Source organism: Solanum lycopersicum, chromosome 3 (genome assembly GCF_036512215.1).
Source record: "Solanum lycopersicum chromosome 3, SLM_r2.1".
NCBI classification, from domain to species: domain Eukaryota; kingdom Viridiplantae; phylum Streptophyta; class Magnoliopsida; order Solanales; family Solanaceae; genus Solanum; species Solanum lycopersicum.
Genome location: NC_090802.1, coordinates 9,108,700 through 9,130,445, shown reverse-complemented (window position 1 = coordinate 9,130,445; position 21,746 = coordinate 9,108,700). Strand labels below are relative to the sequence as shown.

The 21,746-nt window shown below is 42.0% G+C and overlaps 1 protein-coding gene across 1 annotated transcript; it reads right to left on the bottom strand.

Annotated features, from left to right (window-relative positions):
• Positions 1 to 20,395: 20,395 nt before the first annotated feature.
• Positions 20,396 to 21,429, bottom strand: LOC101266000 (uncharacterized). The gene is made up of 2 exons (XM_004234667.2): positions 20,746 to 21,429; positions 20,396 to 20,617 (listed from the first exon to the last, which is right to left on the bottom strand). The coding sequence occupies exons 1-2, from the start codon at positions 21,427 to 21,429 to the stop codon at positions 20,396 to 20,398; spliced, it is 906 nt and encodes a 301-aa protein (XP_004234715.2).
• Positions 21,430 to 21,746: the final 317 nt, after the last annotated feature.

The following is a 21,746-nucleotide window of genomic DNA, read 5'->3' as shown; positions in this document are numbered from 1 at the left end:
TCTCATATTAGTGGATGCTTACATGAGGGCCAATCATATGGTATCTTAATCTCATGCATTGAATATCTTTTTGAGTGTGAATGACTTTTAAAAATGTTCTACAATCTAAATTATTATATTGTGTGAAGTAGAACTTTCATATGTTGAGAGTGCATTTGAAACAAGAGGATACAAATAATTCTATCATTTAATTTTGACAAGATAAATTGATCTTGTAATTACTGTTTTATCGAAAAATTGATTTCGAAAAGAGTTTGTTTTATTTTAAAGGTATTTTCGACTTTTAGGAGTCGCCACTTAATTTTTTAAGAAAAAGAAAGAAAACTTATTTTCTAAACAACTTAAAACAAGAAAATTGTTTGAAAATTATTTTAAGGGATCGGGATTCTTATTAGTGTCTTAGAAAGGTGTTGAATGCACCTAAGACACTCCGTTAAATACGGTTTTTCGGCGATTAACTATTTATTTTAACGATTTGCAAATTTTTAAAGTTAGATTTCTCAAATCTTAAACGAACTTAATAAGATATTATTGCTTTAAAATTCCGTTTAGAGTTAACTTTATAAACTTTTTAATTCTAATCCAACTCGTGAGTTTGAAACTTTATTGTTTCGAGATTCAATTTATTTTTTTAATTTGATAAAATAAAAGACGTCGATGGGGGTTTGGAGTTTCTAACCCTAGACTAACTATACTTTAAACAAACGCACAAACAAGTAATAAAGAGAGAGAGAAAGAGAGATTTTGGGTCCAGATTCGGGTTCTGTTCGCCTTGATCGAATCTTGGACCCACCTGTTTTTGGGTTTTTGACCCATTCACCTGTCCTAAACTAAGCAAATAATTACACAAAAATGCATACGATAAAATAAAAGACGGCAGGGCTTATGCCCGAAAATAAATACAATACGAAATGCAAAAAATAAAATATGACTTCTAATCCTCTTCTTCAAATTTCTTCAATCCTCACAATGCTTGATGGGTTGACTCAAAAAGGGAGCGGCGAGTCTTTACGACTCTCCGCTAGCGCGAGGGAGCGTAAGTCCATGACAGAACTTCTTATGAGCAGCAACACTGGGACGGAATGAGCGGAGCAGAGAAACGACGACCTCACGAACGGAGTGCTACCTTTCAAAAGCAACGAACGAAAACTCAACAATCTTCGTTTCGAACTCGGGACCAACGAATATATATGGAAAATCTCCCTCCTGAATCCCCAACCTAAACCAAACTCACTGTTTTCCTACAACGAACAGAAAAGACCAGAATATTTTTCGATAATAAATTTTTGTATCCTTCGTGATAAACTCTCCCATTCTCCAAGAAGAATCGTCCAACCCAAAATCTGAAGAGGGAGGGGGTTTAAATAGAAAAACGACTAGGGTTTTCGAGGGGGGGGGAGGGCTTGCAGAAGCTCCCAGGCCCATTCCGAATTCGAATCCTTAAACCCTATCCGCATCTGAAGGAATATCCCATTTTGATGCAAAAATCTCCAACGGATTGAGGGCATATGTGGAGGGTCGAGATTAATCGACCGTCCTTTGCCCTTGCATGGCTCAATCTTGCTACCAAACGATAAAATTTCTAGTTCCAGTTGCTGCCAGACCTGCACAAGCGTACGAGTCGCAGAAGAGAATGACTCCAAAGAGTCATTGCACAACTAGCGTGAGAGAGGAGGAGAGAGAGGGATAGAGCGTGGGAGAGAGATGCGGGTGGTTTGGGTGGAATGTATTGGGCCGGATTTTAGTATTGGGTTGAAGGAAATTGGGCCTAGATGAGTGGGTTCAGAATTGATGTAAAATGGGGAAGGGAATTGGTTTAATTTAAAAGATAACCAATTGAATTAAAATGATAAATTTGGCTAAACCTTAAATAAAAAATGAATTCGTATTAATTAATCAACGAGCTTTTTTAATTTAGCAAAATAATTATTAAAATCATAAAAAGTGATTCAAAAGTATAATTATAATTTAAATTAAACTAGTTTAATAAAACATTTAAATGTATATTTTTGATGGTTTTTGAATAATCACAAGACATACTAATTATATATTTAATTATGTAAAAAATATATTATCGAAAATTATGTTAAAACGTATTCGAAGTAACATAAAATTCATGTATTTTATTATATTCGTAAAATTTATAAAACTAATCAAATTAAATTATTTGAAAAATTTAGGAAGCTCGATAATTAATTTATACCGACGCGGGTCAAAATTGGGTGTCAACAACTGTCCCTCATTTTACTTGGGTTGATGCAAGCAACTCGAGGAAAATGAAATTGACCGAACCAACTTTGACCAACCCCATTCATTTTAAATGAAGGATTTGACAAAGAGTTTAGGAATTATGGCCGAACCCTTGAAAATGGGTTTCCTACATATCTCAGGCTATATGAGAATTCAGGCCACTTGTAGTTCGATAAGCTTGATTTATCGCACGATTTTGAAAGACTCAAAATCCACCTCAATACCGAATAATAAAGGTATCGAAATGCTCGGGAGTAGGATTCGAGAGCGAATGTTGGAATACAACCAAGTTTTCAACATTAAATCCGCCTACATATCCTTAAACTTTCGGAATCAGGCTGTGTGTAGTTCAACTCGAACGGTTGAAAAGGAGATCTATTATGCTAGGTAACCTTCGGCTTTGGATGAGTGACAAAGTAAAGAGTATGAAAAGGAGGCTTGTAACCTCTTAGCCATGAATGTGGCGCGCTTCACACCCATAATTAAGAACTTACACGGATATAATTTCCAAATCTCTTGGCGTATTGTCACTCAGATTGGAAACTTGCTTCCGATAAATCGAAACTTTCGAATGCAAGACTGAAACTGACATACCTAAAGGAAGACCCGCATGCCTCGAGAGGGTGGTTCGATTGTGGTGGAAGTCCCTCCTATGCTCGCGTCCTAAGACTTTGACACTCCTCTTTGGACTGTGTCCCAGTTCGCTGCTAAGAAAAAGTTCCACGTTGTGCTGCATCCCTTTTGATGTCGTCCGCACCTGTGGTTTTTGGAGAATTCATCCTTTTGGATGCTCTCGACATAGACTGAGATAAAACTCGTCAGCTTAAAAATGCAATTAGGATGGGAGACAGTGTCTTTTTACCATGTCGACACTTCATTCTTCTCCTCAATATTCGACGTTGACTCGATCGGTCTGGCGTCCAACAAATAAAGCTTATGTCTTGTGTTTTGCAATATAATCTTCAATGTACTCTATATTTGATGTCGAAATAAATAAATAAATGTTGATGCGATATTCATGTCTCTTTTGTCGTTATCTTCGATGCTCTTCTTGATATTTATTTTTTATCAAAATAAAAGATGCAGTTGAGGCCGATGGATAAATATTGTTCTTGGGATACACAATTTCCCTTTCTTTATCTGTGTATGTCCTCTTGCGGGGCATGAATACCTTCCCGCGATACGTAAATTCCCGCGAGGTATGAATCTTCTCGCGATGCATAACTTTCAGTGAGGCATGAAATCTTCTCGCGATGTGCAGAATTTCAACGAGGCATGGATTCTTCTCGTGATGTATAAATTCCAGCGAGGTATAAATTCTTCTCGCGATGCAGAAATTCCAGCGAGGTATAAATTCTTCTCGTGATGTATAAATTTTGACGAGGCATGAAATCTTCTCGTCGTGCATAATTGTTGACTCGCAATGCATGATTTTCCACAATGCATGACTTTTCCGCGATGCGTGATTTTCTGCAATGCATGACTTCAGCGTATGACTTTCGCGATGCATGATTTTTCAGTGTATGAATTCCGCGATGCATGACTTTATATCGTCTGTGTTGGTAATAACGGCAAAACGACCTCCGAATAATATGCCGACTTGATCGATAATAACAAATAATAGAATAACTATTTCTTCTAGGGGAATGCATTGTCTTGAGTGACAATAATTATCTTGTTTTGATAACGTAATGCAAATAGCGTCCTCTACAGAAATCGTGAAATCCTCATTGAGATTTCTGTTTGACTCACCTTTGAATCTGGCCAGACACTTTGTAAATTTCATATTGTTGGGAATGTCTTGAAATAAACAAACGCATTCCCAAGCATCTTGACACGAACGAGATGAACAGCCTCCTGCTTTCAGTAAAATCATTGGTTTGGAGATAGTTTTCTCCTCTTTGAGAGCTCTCCGTAACGAGCTAGCTAGCCCAATAGTTATCCAACTGTGACGAGGTGGATGGCTCGATAATATTCCAACTGTAACGAGGTGGATGACTCGATAATGTTCCAACTGTAACAAGGTGGACGCTCAATAATGTTCCAACTGTAAAGAGGTGGATGGCTCGATAATATTCCAACTATAACGAGGTGGATGACTCGATAATGTTCCAACTGTAACGAGGTGGATGACTCGATAATATTCCAACTGTAACGAGGTGGATGGCTCGATAATATTCCAATTGTAACGAGGTGGATGCTCGATAATATTCCAACTGTAACGAGGTGGATGTCTCGATAATATTCCAACTGTAACGAGGTGGATGGCTCGATAATATTCCAACTGATTCAAAAATAGAAACCTAAAATGGAAAAGCATATATACGAACCATTTATGGGGTGGATCGCCCAACAAACTATATGCTAAAGTCTTTGATTGGCCAATCAAAACATATAATCCACTTATGGGGTGGATACCCAACAAATAAGAATTATGACTCTGACATATTCAAGAAACAAAGTACGCCGAAATTGCTACGCGACAAACATATTAAAAAACTAAATTGATGTTTATGCACGTCGTGACTGTGATTCTGTTCTTTAAAAGAAAGAATTATCGAGGTGAATGACTTAATTCATTCACATGAAAAAATAAAGACACCTCTTGTCTTCCTTGACAAACTGAGCAGAATTTGAGTTTGTTGCAGTCATTTTAATCATTTATCAAAAACTTGTAACAATTCTATAATTTGACTGTCGAGGAGATATTGGTCACCATCATCTTTCTGATGTGATGGACTCAGCAAATTCCCTTGCAACACTTCTAAGTTAGTGTCACTTTGATCATCTTCAAAATTTAATGTCGCTTTAATATACGACTTTATCAATACTATCACCTACAAAGCTCAACACCAAACGTTAGTATCGATGATGAAGTAAAGAATAAAAGTAAAATTGAGGAACTAGATTGAGTCATTTTGCTTATCCAGGTTAGGCTATGATGAGTCCGACGGTAACTTTGATCATGACTCATGACTAGCAATCCTCCTGCACTTTGTTTCTTGCAACTCTGAAAGAACCTATCAGTGTTCGGCCTTAATATGCCTGCAAGATAAAAAGAAACTTGTTTATCACTTGAGGCAATACAATGAAATAGAGATAAAATGAGATTGAAGATTTTCTAGGTTTTGTTGATGAGTCCGCGATGGGTGCAATGACGCCTTTTGTCATTCTTGATAGCTTTATTTAAAAAAAAATTTGTAATTGGGCTTTTTCTTTCCTATCCTACATCCAAACAAAAATTCTTAGTTTGAAGGACTGATCCGTGTTGGTCTTGTCTCTGTGCTCCTTCTTGCAGTTGGCTTACACGCTCGCCTGTTCTTTATATGACATATTTGATGAAATTTTTGAGGACTCTCCTCAAACATTTATCCCGGTCTATTATAAGAACTCTCATAATCTGCTCTGTTAATTCTGAGGTTGCTCATCCTTAAGTCTTGAGGCCCTCCTCAAAATTTTGTCCCAGTTTACTTCAATAAGTAACAAATGACATTTGTGGAATTTTTGAGATCATCTCAAAAATTCTGTCCCAGTTGCAAACTAGACTATCGTATTTTTGAGATGCACCCAAAGCTAATCTCCGTAGAATTTTGATCTTCCGTTTTGACTTGTTAAAGAAGTCCAACTTCAAATGAATTTTTTGAGATCCTCTCAAAAATTCTGTCCCAGTTTCCATTATGAAGAGAAATGGAAATCTTATTGGGTATATGACCGAGCTGTTGTGGCGCCTACGTATTGATACGCTCAAACTTACTTCTCAAATGAGAAGTAAAGCGGTCGCGTCAAGTAAATAACCCAACTAGTGAGGTTGGGATCGTTCCCACGAGGAAAATAGTCTAGACTTAACTTCAACTTGTTATTACTATTGTTCGGTTGATGACTTCCTTAGAAAGTAAAAGCATAAAAAGGGGGTTTGTATTTTCTAACGAGCAAAAATAACTAACGAACTTGAAAAAGACACTTAACAGCTTTTAATGTTAGGTTTTAATCAAGTAATCAAAGTAACTAGGGTTTATGTGTTCCCCACAGGTTCATAACTTGATAATTCTAACTATAACAATTCTTTCCTAGTATCTTGCATGCAAAGTGATAAGTTATGTATTTCTAAATCCTTGGTCCGGCATCTAGAAAATCTCACTCCGCACCTTGGTCCGGCTACGTGTGTTGCTTTCCTAACCCTTATCCTTACCTCATATTAAGCATCGTATTCGATATTTGACTAAGTTATTACCTCGTACCAATCAATACTAGCCTATTAGATAGTATACACTAAATCTACGTTAATAATTCTTTTCCTATTATCTACCTCCTTGGTCCGGCAAGTAGCATTAAGGCGAGTTCTAACGTTGATCATCCGTTAAAAAGACTTTTAAGAGAAAGAATTATTAATACATGCAAGACACGATTCTAGAATTGTTATTTTAGCTAGGGTTTATCTCATTATTTGCCTATGGTTCCCACAACCCTAGTTATGGAGTTTAGTTCCTCATAGCCATAAACACAATATTCAAATATGTTAAACAAGAATTCATGTACTTACTTCAATGAGAAAGAATAAAGTCCGAAAATTTGCTTGATTAATCACCAAAAAATCACTTGTAAGAATCTCTCACAATTAAACACTCAAGACACAAAGTCTCACAATATGATGTTTAATCTCACAGAGTCTAACCTCAAAAACGAGGTTTTTCGAACTATTTATAAAAAATAAAAACCTAATTAAACAAGGATTCTAATTACTGGAAATCTGCCAAAACGCGGCTGGGTCGACGGACCACGCGACGGACCGTCATGGTCATGACGGACCGTCGTGGACTCCGTCGTCCCATACTTGGTGCAATTCTTTTGCTGCTTTCTTCATTCCCCTCGACGGCAAGTGTGACGGACCGTCATAAGCACAACGGTCCGTCGAGGGTCTCGTTTCAAAATACTTCAACTCTTGGAATCTGGGTACTGGGATCACTTCTCTGATCTTCACGATGAACCTGCAGGACGGACCATCATAGCCATGACGGACCGTCACAAGCTCCGTAATCCCACACTTGGTCAGACTTCCCCATCTTCCTTTAGCAGCTTCTCTACGCTGCCACCTACGGACCGTCACAGGTACGACGGACCGTCATAAGCTCCGTAGGTGGTCTCTTCTGCATTTTTCGCTCAAAATCTACGCATTCAGCTTTGGACAGATTTCCTGCAAAACAAAGAGAAACTTATATCAAAATTAGCACAAAAAGGGCTTTCGGACACACTAAACTTAAGGAAAAAGTATTAATTATACCGTGAAACCACGGTATATCAACACCCTCAACTTAAATTCGCTGTTTGTCCTCAAGCGACGCACTATGACTCACTACACAATCTTTGTACAATAGTATTCATGTTTTTATCCTTTACAATCATTTGGCTATCAATCCCGATTAATCTCATCAAATCTATGCATGTTATCACTATTAGGCTTGAATTTTGTGGGATTCGAACATGACACAGACTCACCACGCACTAACACCTATCCTCTTCAATTTCTCACCGAGAAGCTAACAATTCCGGTATAACAACTAGTGTCCTCACTTTAGAACAAAATCCTCATTTTTCACACAATGATTTCAGTTTGAGTATAAGGATTACATTTCAACACTCGCTCTCAGAACAAAGTCACACTCATTCATACCTATTGCCATAGGCTTGCCCTTATTTTCACTGCCTTAAGTTCGCTATACAACCCTTAGGATCACGATAGGACTTTTTTAGCTTGTAACGTAGGCTCAGAGTCAGGTAGGGTATATTTAGGTATACTTTAGTGACTTTTTGCCCTCCTTGACATATTGGCTAAACCTTCCACTTTCTATCACTTTATCTCGCCCAGTTTCTCCTATTCTTTCACCTTTCTGTTTCCCTTCTTTCTTCATTTGTGTAAGTAACTCTTTTCTTTTCTCGTTTGTAATTCTTGAATATTTCTCTTTTTTTTTCCAAAGAGTTCTTGAGTCACTTTACTTTTGTTCTTTCTCTCTCTTTGTTCTTTCAACCCCACTTTCCAGAGCATTCCTCAAAACAGCCACCCTCAACTCATGGCATTGCCATGAGTCAAGGTACACAATACCCAAAGTCGGGTCAGAGCCATAACGAAGGTTGTTTATACATTAGCCACCCTCAACTTATGCTTTTGGCATAAGCTGAGGTGCACATGTCCAAGGAGGGACCAGGGCCAACATATTGTTCCAAGAAAAAATCAGTTGGGATGAAAAAGAAAGGTCTAATTTTAAGCTCAAATTATTTGGATCAAAGAAGGATAACTTTCATTTGGTTTCTTTTATTTAGGCTAGAAATGGGCTGTATTGAATAAGGGCCTATGATCCTTTCCTAATTGTCTGTTACAGCTTACTTTTGGCAGGACTAACCAGGCAAGTTCTAGCTCAGTATCAGTAGTGGACTATTCAACTTTCCTCACACTCACTTGACATCTCATCACTATACCAGATTATCAGACACCTAGTTCGACTTGAAGATTTAGGGTAGTGCAATGGTGTAACTCTATTTCATGTTTAGATCCACACAATTATAAGTTACTATGCCTTTTCATGCAACCTTTTCCAGTTTTATCGGGATATCATTTTGGCCATCATGCTTCAGAGTTAAACTATGTACAAAAGATATAACGTGCCAGTTCAACAGAAAAAGTAATCAGTCTTTTGGGAAAAAGAACATAGGCAAGAAAACCCCAAAAGAGGATAGTGAGTTGGGCTACTCAGACTTCACCCTAACACTCACTTTCCATTTACCTCACCCCCAACAAAAAAACATGCAATTGTCCCCAATGCATAAAAAAACCAAAAGATTAGAGGGGTAGGTGAAGCAAACATGTGGCGCATAGCGCCGTCGATCAACAAGCTGGTGGGTCTGGTTTCCCAGAACCCACATCCTCTGCAATCTGGACACCCTCAGTGATGTCCTCAGCAACAACCGCACCTTCAGTAGTGCCTCCTGCTGTCTCTACAGTGCGGGATCTAGACGCCCCAGCCGCTATCTGCGATGCTCTGATCTGGTGTGCCTCCGCCTCAGCAAGTGAGGCTCGCCTCGCGGCCTCCATCTCTCGGCGCTCCTTCTTCCTTGCTCGCGCCTCATCCTCTGATCGACCCCTCCTTCTCTTGGCACTCTCTCTCGGGGAAGATGGGGGAATGTCAGGAGTAGGAAACAGGGCCGCCAATACAGTATCCTCAGCAGGCTCGACAGACTCCGGCACTCTTGCCTCTAGGATCGTGTCGATGTCTGCACGAAGACTGTCGACTGCAGCCTGAAGAGTTGACACATCTACCGGAGGGGCTGGTCGAGCTAATACTCTCAATTCAAAGGCATCTAGGCACTGGTTAACCTCAGCAATCTTCCACTGCATCTGCCTCTCCATACGCGCTTCAGACTCTGCAATAGACTTCTGCATCCACGGCTGGATATGATGCAGAAGAGTGGCCATTTGTGCCTCCAGTTTTTGGACTCGTGCAAGCGGGGCCGATGTCGGTAGAGGGGCTGTGCTACTACCCGGGATAGACTCGATCGGGTAGTGTCCGTGGATGCCTGTGTAGCTGTGCGGGCCTGGGCCATCGTATCCGCAAGATCATCAGATAGTGGTGGCAGCTCTGGACGGGGCCCTCGACGTGGGGCCAACTCATTGGCCTCGTCTCTAATGAGGACGACATTAACGGTACTCGGCGGGGTCCTCAACTGATCTATGTGCCATATGGGCACACCTGCAGACCTGCAAAAGGAAAAAATCATGCACGGAAAGGGGTAGGTGGTAGTTACCTTGAATGCCCTCTCGTGCATGACTGCCTGGAGAAGCCATGCATAGTCCACCTCGAAGCCGGCTATCATCGCCGTCATCAGCACTTCTCGATCCCAGGTGACTATGTTATCAGCAGCTGTGGGGGAAAGGCAGTGACGAACGAGCAGCCACAAGAACTTTGCAACGAACGTGAGGTTGGCCTTCTTGATGTCCCCCTTCGGCTCAGTGACCCAATCGACACCCTCTCCGTCGACTGATAAGTGCAGGGCCATACACCGCTTGGTGGTCTCCCTCAGTGCTGGCTCTCGCAGGAACTGTCCATCCTTCGCTATCTGCCAGCGGTAGTCAAACTCGGCAGTGATGGGGGTCTGAGTAGCATCTGCACTCTCGCCGTATAGGAATCGGCGGATGGCTGGCAGGGAAATGTCAACCTGCACGCCTCGGACTAGAACCTGCTCCAATGGGGCCTGTTTAGCGGGAGCAGCCCGCCTGTCGATCTATGATCGGAGAGTCGCTACGTAGGACGTGTAGAACTCTCGGACCATCTCCTCGCTGTATCGTCCCAACGGACGGGCTGTCCACTCTAAGCGATGCCTGGTGAATAGGTTGTGGATCTCCGGGATCGATGGGAGACTCCCTGTAAGTACCCGCCGCTCCAGGGTGAGTGTTCAAGTCATTACTCCTTTATCGGTCAAGAACTTCGCGTCGGAGTAAACTTGAAACTGGCCTTCAACGCACCACCGGTTTGGCTGGTCAGAGGCTGGGGTGGGGACCTGGGCTGGTGCGCCGGATGTAGAGTCTGAACTATCAGCCTCATCAGACGCGGCCGACGCTGCAGCAGTGGCGGGTGCGGGAACCTCAGCAGATCCTGAAGCTTCCTCGGACCAGGATACTCCTAAGGAGCCAGACGCTCCTTCCTCGTTTGTGGCCGACCCAGAGGGTGTGCCGGTCAGTGTGCGCTCCTCATCAGACTGGGAGGCAGTGACTACACCGGACGCCACCGTCTTGGGTGTGGCTCTGGGGGCACGTGTAGCACGGGAAGGGGAGGAGGTGCCTGGGAGCATGTATTCAGGGTCCCGCTCATCATTAGAGTCGATGATCATGTGGGCAGACGGGGCGACAAACTTAGATCGCCCGCGTGCATAAGTGCGGTCTTGCTTGGGTGCCATAGTCGATAGTACCTGTAAAGGGGCAATATTAGTATGAGTAGTGGCAAGCAAGACAGGCAAGCTCATATGACATTAAGCTTTGAAAATAGTGTGTTAGTAATATTGAAACTGTATCACACGACGGGACCGATGACGGCTCGTCGTTACTATGACGGACCGTCATGAGGTCCGTCGTGTTATACTTGGTATATGTATATATAAGGAACCCTGAAGGAGGGGTCTCTGACCATCATGACGGTCAAGCAGGACGGACCGTCGTGAGTAAGACGGTCCGTTGTAAGAGTCTGTCATAGGACACTTAGAAAATGTTGAGAGACCCTTATCAGTGGGGTCTCTGACCCTCATGACGGTCAAGCAGGACGGACCGTCGTGGGTATGACGGTCCGTCATAAGAGTCCGTCGTAGGACACTTAGAAAATGATGGGAGACCCTTAGAAGAGGGGTCTCTGACCATCATGACGGTGGTGCAGGACGGACCGTCGTGGGTGTGACGGTCCGTCGTAAGTGTCCGTCGTAGGACACTTAGAAAATTTTTGTAAACCCTTATCAGAGGGGTCTCTGACCATCATGACGGTCGTGCTGGACGGACCGTCGTGGGTGTGACGGTCCGTCGTAGCTGTCCATCGTAGGACACTTAGAAAATTTTTGGAAACCCTTATCAGAGGGGTCTCTGACCATCATGACGGTCGTGCAGGACGGACCGTCGTGAAGACAACGGTCTGTCACAGGCATCGTTGGGCAGGGTGTTAGGGCTTGTGCAACGAACCCTACGACGGTCCGTCGTGTGTGCGACGGGCCGTTATCAGGGTCTCGTTCTGAGTAGCAGTGTTAGAACTGGGGTTACCCTACGCATCCCCGATGAACCTACATGGTTGTGTAGTGTTGTGGACCTATATGTGTCTATCCCAACGACCTAAGAAACTACCAAAGCAAAATCACCTATGCCTAGGGGTATCAACATGGCACATACGAACATTTTGAACCTAGGTTTAGACATAAGCATATAAAGGAAACAGTATACGACTGAGAACTAAGCTAATACCAACTACAAAACCAAAATGCAAGAGAAATGAGTATAAATTTAAAGACACATACCTTGGAAATGGAGAAAACACAAGTGGAGAATGATTCAGGTGGCAAGGTAGATACCAATAGCAGCAGCACCCACTAGTAGATAATAATGATAAGGTTTGGGGAGATTGTGGGAGTAATGATCAGTGGGGGAAGTGTGGAAGTGGAAAAGAGAGGGGAGATGAGAGGAAGTTGGAAGTAATGGGGTGAAATATGGAGGGGGGAAGTATAAACGGTCAGATTTTGAAAAGGGTCCAGCCGGGTCGGGTCGGGTAGATTTCATTAATCGCGCGACGGTTCCTTGACGACGGTCCGTCGCACTTGCAACGCCCCGTCGTAGGTTCCGTCGTGTGTGCCCTAATTTCAAAAATGATAGAAATACATACCTGGTGTGACGGATGAATACGACGGTCCGTCGTTGTATCCGTCAGTGGCTACTGCGGAGTAGTTTTCGGTAGAATTTCCTGGTGATGTGCCTGCAAATTTGAAACCCATTTATAGAAAGAAAGAAAAAAATGCTACCATTATTAAAAAAATGATAAGTATTGGGTTGCCTCCCAACAAGCGCCTGATTTAATATCGCGGCACGACTGGGGCCACTTGATTACTCAGACTTCTTCAAGATGGTATGCCTCGATCACTTCATTCTCCGATTCAGCATGCCCAAGATAGATTTTTATGCGCTGTCCATTCACCTTGAACCGCACACCCTCCTTCGTTTCCAACTCAACTGCTCCATGAGGGAATAGTTGGGTAACCGTGTAAGGACCAGTCCATTTGGACTTGAGTTTGCCTGGAAACAAGCGCAATCTGGAATTGAATAGAAGCACTAAATCCCCGACCATAAACTCTCATTTTTCAATTTTTTTGTCATGATACTTCTTCATCTTTTCTTTATATAGGGCTGAGCTTTCATAAGCTTTCAAGCGAAATTTATCAAGTTCATTCAACCCATTTAATCATTGCTCTGCAGCTTCGCTCCAATCCAATTTTAACTTCTTCATAGCCCACATGGCTTTATGCTCTAACTCAACCGGAAGATGACAAGCTTTCCCATATACAAGTTGGTATGGAGACATACCTATGGGAGTCTTATAAGCTGTCCGGTAGGCCCAAAGAGCATCATCAAGCCTCCTTGACCAATCTGTTCTACTAGCATTCACTGTTTTGGACAATATCTGTTTGATCTCCCAATTCGATACGTCAACTTGCCCACTAGTTTGAGGGTGGTAAGGAGTGGCCAAATTATGGCGAACACCGTATTTCTCCAATAACCCCTTGAACAATCTGTTGCAGAAGTGGGAACCCCCATCACTAATAATGGCCCTTGGAGTGCCAAAACGGGAGAATATATTCTTTTTCAAGAATGCAGTGACACTCTTCCCTTCATTGTTTGCGAGAGCTATGGCTTCAACCCATTTAGATACATAATCAACTGCTACAAGAATGCACTTCATCCCATGAGAACTCACGAAAGGGCCCATAAAGTCAATACCCCACACATCAAATAACTCAATCACAAGAATGGGGTTTAGAGGGAGCTCTTGCTTTCTTGAAATACCACCATCTCGTTGACATTTGTCACATGATTTAGCAAACCCATGAGCATCTTGATGAAGAGTTGGCCAATAGTAACCGCATTGCAATATCTTGTGAGCGGTTCGAATACCACTGTGATGTCCGCCAACAGGTGAAGAATGGAATGCCTCCAATACACTCAACATTTCACATTCTGGCACACAACGCCGAATAAGCCCGTCGGCACAACTCCTATACAAGTATGGTTCATCCCAAAAGAACTTCTTCACATCGTACATGAACTTTTTCCTTTGATGAAAGGACAATTCTGATGGAACAATATCACTAGCCAGATAGTTTGCAAAATCTGCGAACCATGGAATCAAGTCTTGTGAAGCAGCCAATACATGTTCATCGGGGAAAGTATCATCAATGTCAGTCTTATCCCCTAACTCTCTCATAGCTTCATCCTCTAGACGGGACAAATGATCAGCAACTTGATTTTCAGTCCCTTTTCTATCCAGCACTTCAAAGTCAAATTCTTGCAGCAGTAATACCTAACGAATCAGCCTTGGTTTCGCATCCTTTTTCTCCATCAAATATCTCAGTGCTGAATGGTCAGTATGCACTATAAATCTAGTACCTAGTAAATATGAGCGAAATTTCTCAAAAGCAAAGACTACTGCGAGGAGTTCTTGCTCAGTCACTGTGTAGTTCTTCTGGGCTTTATTTAGGGCTTTACTAGCATAGTAAATTGGGTGAAGGATTTTGTTTCTTCTCTGTCCCAATACTACACCAAGAGTCACCCCACTAGCATCGCACATTACCTCAAATGGACTGTTCCAATCCGGAGAAATAATGGTAGGTGCAAACACTAACTTCTCTTTTAGCTCACCGAATGCTTTAACACAGGATTCATCAAAATAAAATTTACATTCTTTCTCCAGTAATTTGCACAATGGGTGTGCAATCTTTGAAAAGTCTTTGATGAATCTCCGATAAAAACTTGCATGCCCAAGAAAGCTTCTCACACCTTTCACAGAGATCGACGGGGGAAGTCTCTCTATTACCTCAACTTTAGCTCGATCAACCTCTATGCCCTTTTCTGAAATGCGATGACCCAACACAATACCCTCTTTCACCATGAAATGACACTTTTCCCAGTTTAGTACCAGATTGCAGTCTTCACATCTCTTAAGAACCTCAGATAAATTGGTCAAGCATCGCTCAAATGAATCACCAACCACAGAAAAATCATCCATAAAAACCTCTATCGTATCCTCCATCATGTCAGAAAATATTGACATCATACATCTCTGAAAGGTTGCGGGTGCATTGCACAACCCAAACAGCATTCTTCTGAACGCAAAAGTCCCATATGGACAAGTGAAAGTGGTTTTCTCTTGATCTTCTAGTGCGATAGAAATCTGATTATACCCCGAATACCCATCAAGAAAACAATACCACCCTTTTCCGGCAAGTCTATCCAACATCTGATCCATGAAGGGCATAGGAAAATGGTCTTTTTTAGTCCATGAGTTCAGTTTACGGTAATCCATACACACCCTCCATCCAGTAACCGGTCTCATTGGAACAAGTTCATTCTTTTCGTTGGGGACCACAGTCATTCCCCCTTTCTTAGGTACACACTGAATCGGGCATACCCAACTACTATCGGCGATTGGATAGATTACTCCAGCATCCAACCACTTGATAATTTCCTTCTTCACAACCTCTTGCATAGGAGGATTCAAGCGTCTCTGGTGCTCAATACTCGGCTTATGATCAGGTATGAGTTGGATTTTATGGGAGCAAATACCAGGAGGGATCCCAATAATGTCCGCAATGGTCCACCCAATAGCTCTTTTGAACCTTTTTAGTACCTTCACCAAACTCTGAACCTGTTGTTCATCTAGGTCTGATGCAATGATTACCGGCAAAGTGTCACCATTTCCTAAGAATTCATACCTAAGATGAGGTGGGAGAGCTTTTAATTCAACTTTTGGAGCTTCCTCTATAGATGGTTTAGCGGGTGGGGACTCGCGATTCTTCATATCAAGCTCAAATTTCTTCGGTTTAAACCGAACATCACCTCGGTCAAGAGCCGCGACTAATGACTCATACTCTTCAATGCAATCGCTATCAAAGTTCATTATCACTGCCGCTAATGCTTCGACACCTAGACGTTCTTCTATTTATGTCTCAAAGGTCTCACCCATGTTGTAGGATATAACAGATGCCGATTGGAGATCACTACTCTACCTCATGGACCTACAAATATTAAAGGTCACTTCCTCACTGTTCAACCGAAATTTAATCTACCCCTTTTCCATGTCTACTAAGGCTCTTCCCGTAGCTAGGAGTGGCCTCCCAAGGATAATAGGCACTTCAAAATCAACCTCACAATCAAGAATAACAAAATCGGCTGGAAAGATGAATGACTCCACTTTTACTAGCACATCGTGGAGTATCCCTATAGGTCGTTTTACTGTTCGATCAGCCATCAGTAGCCGCATCACAGTGGGCTTTGGATCACCCAAACCCAACTTCTTGTAAATCGAAAGGGGCATGAGATTTATGCTTTCCCCCAGATCACATAATGCTTTCGCAAAATGTAATAGCCCGATTGTACAAGGAATAGTAAACGCGCCCGAATCTTATTTCTTTTGGACCAGAGATCTTGTAGCAATAGCACTACAATGCTGCATTCTATCATCATCCTCAAAAGTGACCTATCTTTTCTTTGTAACCAGATCTTTCATAAATTTGGCGTAACCAGGCATTTGTTCGAAAGCTTCTACCAAAGGGACATTGATAGAAAGTTGCTTCAACATTGTTATAAAACGCCGGTATTTACCATCCTCGGTCTTTTTCACTAATCTCTGAGGAAATGGGGGTGGTGGCCTAGGCATAGGAGTTACCTTTTTAGGCACTTCAGCATCTTTTGCAGTGTTATCCTCTAATTCAGCATCAACTTCTACCACTTTATCAGATTCTGTTGTCACCTTATTCTCATCAGATGACATAGGTGGATCAATGGTTTGCTTACCACCGCGAGTAGTAATTGCCATACAATGTCCATCATTTTTCAGATTTTGGACAGTGTTGCTAGGAAGAGTGCCCGGTTGTCGTGTGTTCACAGTTGCAGATAATTGGGCCAATTGTAACTCAAGTTGCTTAATTGATATTGCATGGGTATCAACTTTTTGCCCAATACCCGCTAGATCATTCCTCAACTCTTTATTTTGCTCATCACTAGCATCGAACCTCCTCATCATTTTATGCAACATATCCTCAACTCGCGCCATACTATCTCCACCATCCCTAGGAGTAACTTCACGATTTTGAGGAGGAACATAGGGTCCACTCCTGTCGTTTCTATTACCATAGTTACTCCTGTTGAAGTTGTTGTCGCGGTTGTAGTTACCATCTCAGACATAATGACCCTCACGGTTGTAGTTACCATAGTTCCGACCTTGGTTCCCTTGACCTTGGCGCCAATTATCCTGATTTGAGCCTTGGGCGCTTGGTCGAAAACCCCCCCTTTGTTCATTGACTGCATAGGAATCCTCCTCATAGTAACATTCACCATTAGGGGGTGGTGGTTTAGCCAAGTAGTTGACTGCATTAATCTTTTCTGCACCCCTAGTGACATGTTTTAGTACCAACCCGAGCTCAGTTCTCATCTGAGCCATTTCTTCACGAATATCATCAGTGGCTGGGTTGTGAGTGGACTGCACTGCGAAGGTGTTTCTCCCTGTATCAGACTTCCTAGTACTCCAAGCTTTGTCGTTACGGGAGATTTTCTCTAATTTCTCAGCGATCTCAGCATAAGGGCATTCTCCATAAGATCCACCTGCTATAATGTCCAACACCGCTTTATTGTTATCATCCTGTCCCCGATAGAAGTATTCCTTCAGTGACTCATCATCAATACGGTGATTTGGGACACTTCTCAAGAATGAGGTGAATCTATCCCAAGAACTACTAACTGACTCTCCTGGTAGTGCCACAAAGTTATTCACCCTGTCTTTGTGGTTTAATTTCTTGGAGACCGGATAGTAGCGTGCTAAGAAGACATCCCGTAGTTGGTTCCAAGTGAACATGGAGTTGTATGGGAGCTCAGTAAACCACATAGCAGCCTCTCCCATCAGTGAGAGAGGAAACACTCTGAGACCTATTACATCTAGATCCAAATCAGGCCTCCCCACACAACTTTTACACACTGCCCGTACCTTAGCTATATGGGCATGTGGATCCTCAGAAGGTAGCCTTGAAAACAAACCTCTGGCAGTGAGCATTTGCATCAGACTACTAGTTACCACAAAAGTGTGGCCTGTGGGTAGAGGAGGCAAAACCAGTGGCCCATCCGAATCTGCTATGTTATCATAGCCTCTGTAGTATGCTTGGGGCCGTGGAGCGGGATTCTGTCCCCTCTGTTGATGTTCACCCGGAGCATCGGGTAACATCTGACCATGAACATCAGCCAGAGCTGGGATGTTCTGGTTTGTATCCTCATCATTGATTCCCAAATTACGATTCATGTTTCGCAATGTATGATCTAGCTCGTGATCGTAGGGAAACAACGGTTCTCTTCCTCTCCGTGTATTTGGCATACAAGGAGGATAGTGCTGAAAAGAAATCAAAAACAATAAAACAAAGTACAATCAAGAAAATATCAACTAAACTATTGTAAGAAGTCCAAGTTAATCTAAAAGCTAAATTCCCCGGCAATGGCGCCAAAATTTGATACGCTCAAACTTACTTCTCAAATGAGAAGTAAAGCGGTCGCGTCAAGTAAATAACCCAACTAGTGAGGTTGGGATCGTTCCCACGAGGAAAATAGTCTAGACTTAACTTCAACTTGTTATTACTATTGTTCGGTTGATGACTTCCTTAGAAAGTAAAAGCATAAAAGGGGGGTTTGTATTTCCTAACGAGCAAAAATAACTAACGAACTTGAAAGAGACACTTAACAGCTTTTAATATTGGGTTTTAATCAAGTAATAAAAGTAACTAGGGGTTTATGTGTTCCCCACAGGTTCATAACTTGATAATTCTAACTATAACAATTCTTTCCTAGTATCTTGCATGCAAAGTGATAAGTTATGTATTTCTAAATCCTTGGTCCGGCATCTAGAAAATCTCACTCCGCACCTTGGTCCGGCTACATGTGTTGCTTTCCTAACCCTTATCTTTACCTCATATTAAGCATAGTATTCGATATTTGACTAAGTTATTACCTCGTACCAATCAATACTAGCCTATTAGATAGTATACACTAAATCTACGTTAATAATTCTTTTCCTATTATCTACCTCCTTGGTCCGGCAAGTAGCATTAAGGCGAGTTCTAACGTTGATCAGCCGTTAAAAAGACTTTTAAGCGAAAGAATTATTAATACATGCAAGACACGATTCTAGAATTGTTATTTTAGCTAGGGTTTATCTCATTATTTGCCTATGGTTCCCACAACCCTACTTATGGAGTTTAGTTCCTCATAGCCATAAACACAATATTCAAATATGTTAAACAAGAATTCATGTACTTACTTCAATGAGAAAGAATAAAGTCCGAAAATTTGCTTGATTAATCACCAAAAAATCACTTATAAGAATCTCTCACAATCAAACTCTCAAGACACAAAGTCTCACAATATGATGTTTAATCTCACAGAGTCTAACCTCAAAAACGAGGTTTTTTGAACTATTTATAAAAATAAATAAAAACCTAATTAAACAAGGATTCTAATTACTGGAAATCTGCCAAAACGCGGCTGGGTCGACGGACCACGCGACGGACCGTCGTGGTCATGACAGACCGTCGTGGACTCCGTCGTCCCATACTTGGTGCAATTCTTCTGCTGCTTTCTTCATTCCCCTCGACGGCAAGTGTGACGGACCGTCATAAGCACAACGGTCCATCGAGGGTCTCATTTCAAAATACTTCAACTCTTGGAATCTGGGTACTGGGATCACTTCTCTGATCTTCACGACGAACCTGCAGGACGGACCGTCATAGCCATGACGGACCGTCACAAGCTCCGTAATCCCACACTTGGTCAGACTTCCCCATCTTCCTTCAGCAGCTTCTCTACGCTGCCACCTACGGACCGTCACAGGTACGACGGACCGTCATAAGCTCCATAGGTGGTCTCTTCTGTATTTTTCGCTCAAAATCTCTGCATTCAGCTTTGGACAGATTTCCTGCAAAACAAAGAGAAACTTATATCAAAATTAGCACAAAAAGGGCTTTCGGACACACTAAACTTAAGGAAAAAGTATTAATTATACCGTTAAACCACGGTATATCACGTATCCCATTGGAGCAGGAATCAGGTCAAACGTAGTTCCCCCTCCCCCCTCAAGGATTAACCAAATAGGAAGTTTTGATAAAGAAACGACCGAGGCCGACATAAGCCGCCTACGTATCTCATTCTTGATAATTTAGGTCGAACGTAGTTCCAACAAGAAAAGTGCGATACATTTTCAAAAGAAAGGAAACAAAACTTCACATGCAAAATTTTGGCCAATGTTGGGCATTCTTCTTCTCGAATGAATATCTTCTAATGACTCAGTTTAGAATACTCTTGAGCATCCAATATGTCATCCATTCAGGTGCTTTCCTCAATATTGATCAAGTTGTTGTTGATCATGTTTTGTATCTTGTGCTTCAGAGTTGAACAATTCTCTGTGTCGTGTGCAACAGCTCCTGAATGATAAGCACATCTATGGTCAGCTCTGTAAAATTTTCCCAACGGATTGGCTGGTCTTCCTTCTATAGGATGGAGCATACCCATTGCTTTCAACCTTTCATAAGTTGAGTTTGAGATTCCCTTAATGGTGTAAATACTTTAGGAGCCTTTCTGAATTTTGGGCGAGGAAATTTTACCTGATTGACATTATGGTTTTGATATTTCCTTTGAGAAGCTGACCTCATATGAGTAGCCGTGACCATACTTACCTCCTCCACTTTTCCTTTTAATTTATCCATATCGCTAATTCTAGTAGATTTTCCATTAGATCGCAATACGGTAAATCTGGTGAGCTTTCCAGTCTTGAAACCATCTTCCAAAGCTTCTCCCACTTTGACAATCTCGACAAACTTTTGTCCCATCATACACAACATTCTTTCATAGTACTCGGGCTCTTGAGTATGAATGAACATTTCAGTGATCTCACGTTCGGACATTGGAGGTTGAACTCTTGCGGCCTCTTTTCTCCAACGAAAAACATACTCTCGATAATTTTCTGTAGACTTCTGTTTGATCTTCTCCAAGTAGTAGCGATCTAGGGCATCTTCTATGTTATGTCCAAATCTTTCTGTGAAATCCTTTGCGAGTGCACTCCAACTTTTCCATTGTTTCAGCTCTTGTGATGTAAGCCACTCTAGAGCTTCTCCACTTAGACTTCGACCAAAGAGACGCATCAATAATGCTTCATTTTTGCCAACTCCCACGAGTTGATCACAATAAACTTTCAGATGTGCTAGAGGGTTTCCTGTTCCGTCAAAAGTGACAAACTTTGGCACTTTGAACCCTTCTGGGAGGTCGAGATTCGGATGGATGCATAAATCCTTATAGCTTAATCCATCGACTTTGGAAATATAGTGCAACTCCTTCATGGCTTTCCTGATCTCTTCTTTCATATTCACCTTAACTACCTTTTCTTTTGACCTCCACTCTCTCTCTCCTGTTCTTTATAGTGATCAAGCTCGGAACAACCGACATGAGGCTCATTCGGAATTGGGATTTGGAAAGTAGTCTTTTGAGGTATGGGTGGAACAATGGAAGCATTCTGGGTATTTTGAGTGGATTGATAATTTTGTGGGGAAATTTTGAGGATCGGTATTTTGGTTTTGAAGATGGGGGAAGGTTTGAGCCTTGTTTGTATTTTGGTTTTGAGGGGTATGGAGGATTTGAAGGTTAGTATTTTGAGGATGTTCTGGTGCTTGACACGACGTGA

Coding starts and splice junctions, on each gene's coding strand:
- LOC101266000 (XM_004234667.2), bottom strand. CDS start 21,429: ATGAAAGAAGAGATCAGGAAAGCCATGAAGGAGTTGCACTATATTTCC. Junction 20,618..20,745: donor TAAAAGGAAAAGTGGAGGAG/GTAAGTATGGTC, acceptor TACACCATTAAG/GGAATCTCAAACTCAACTTA.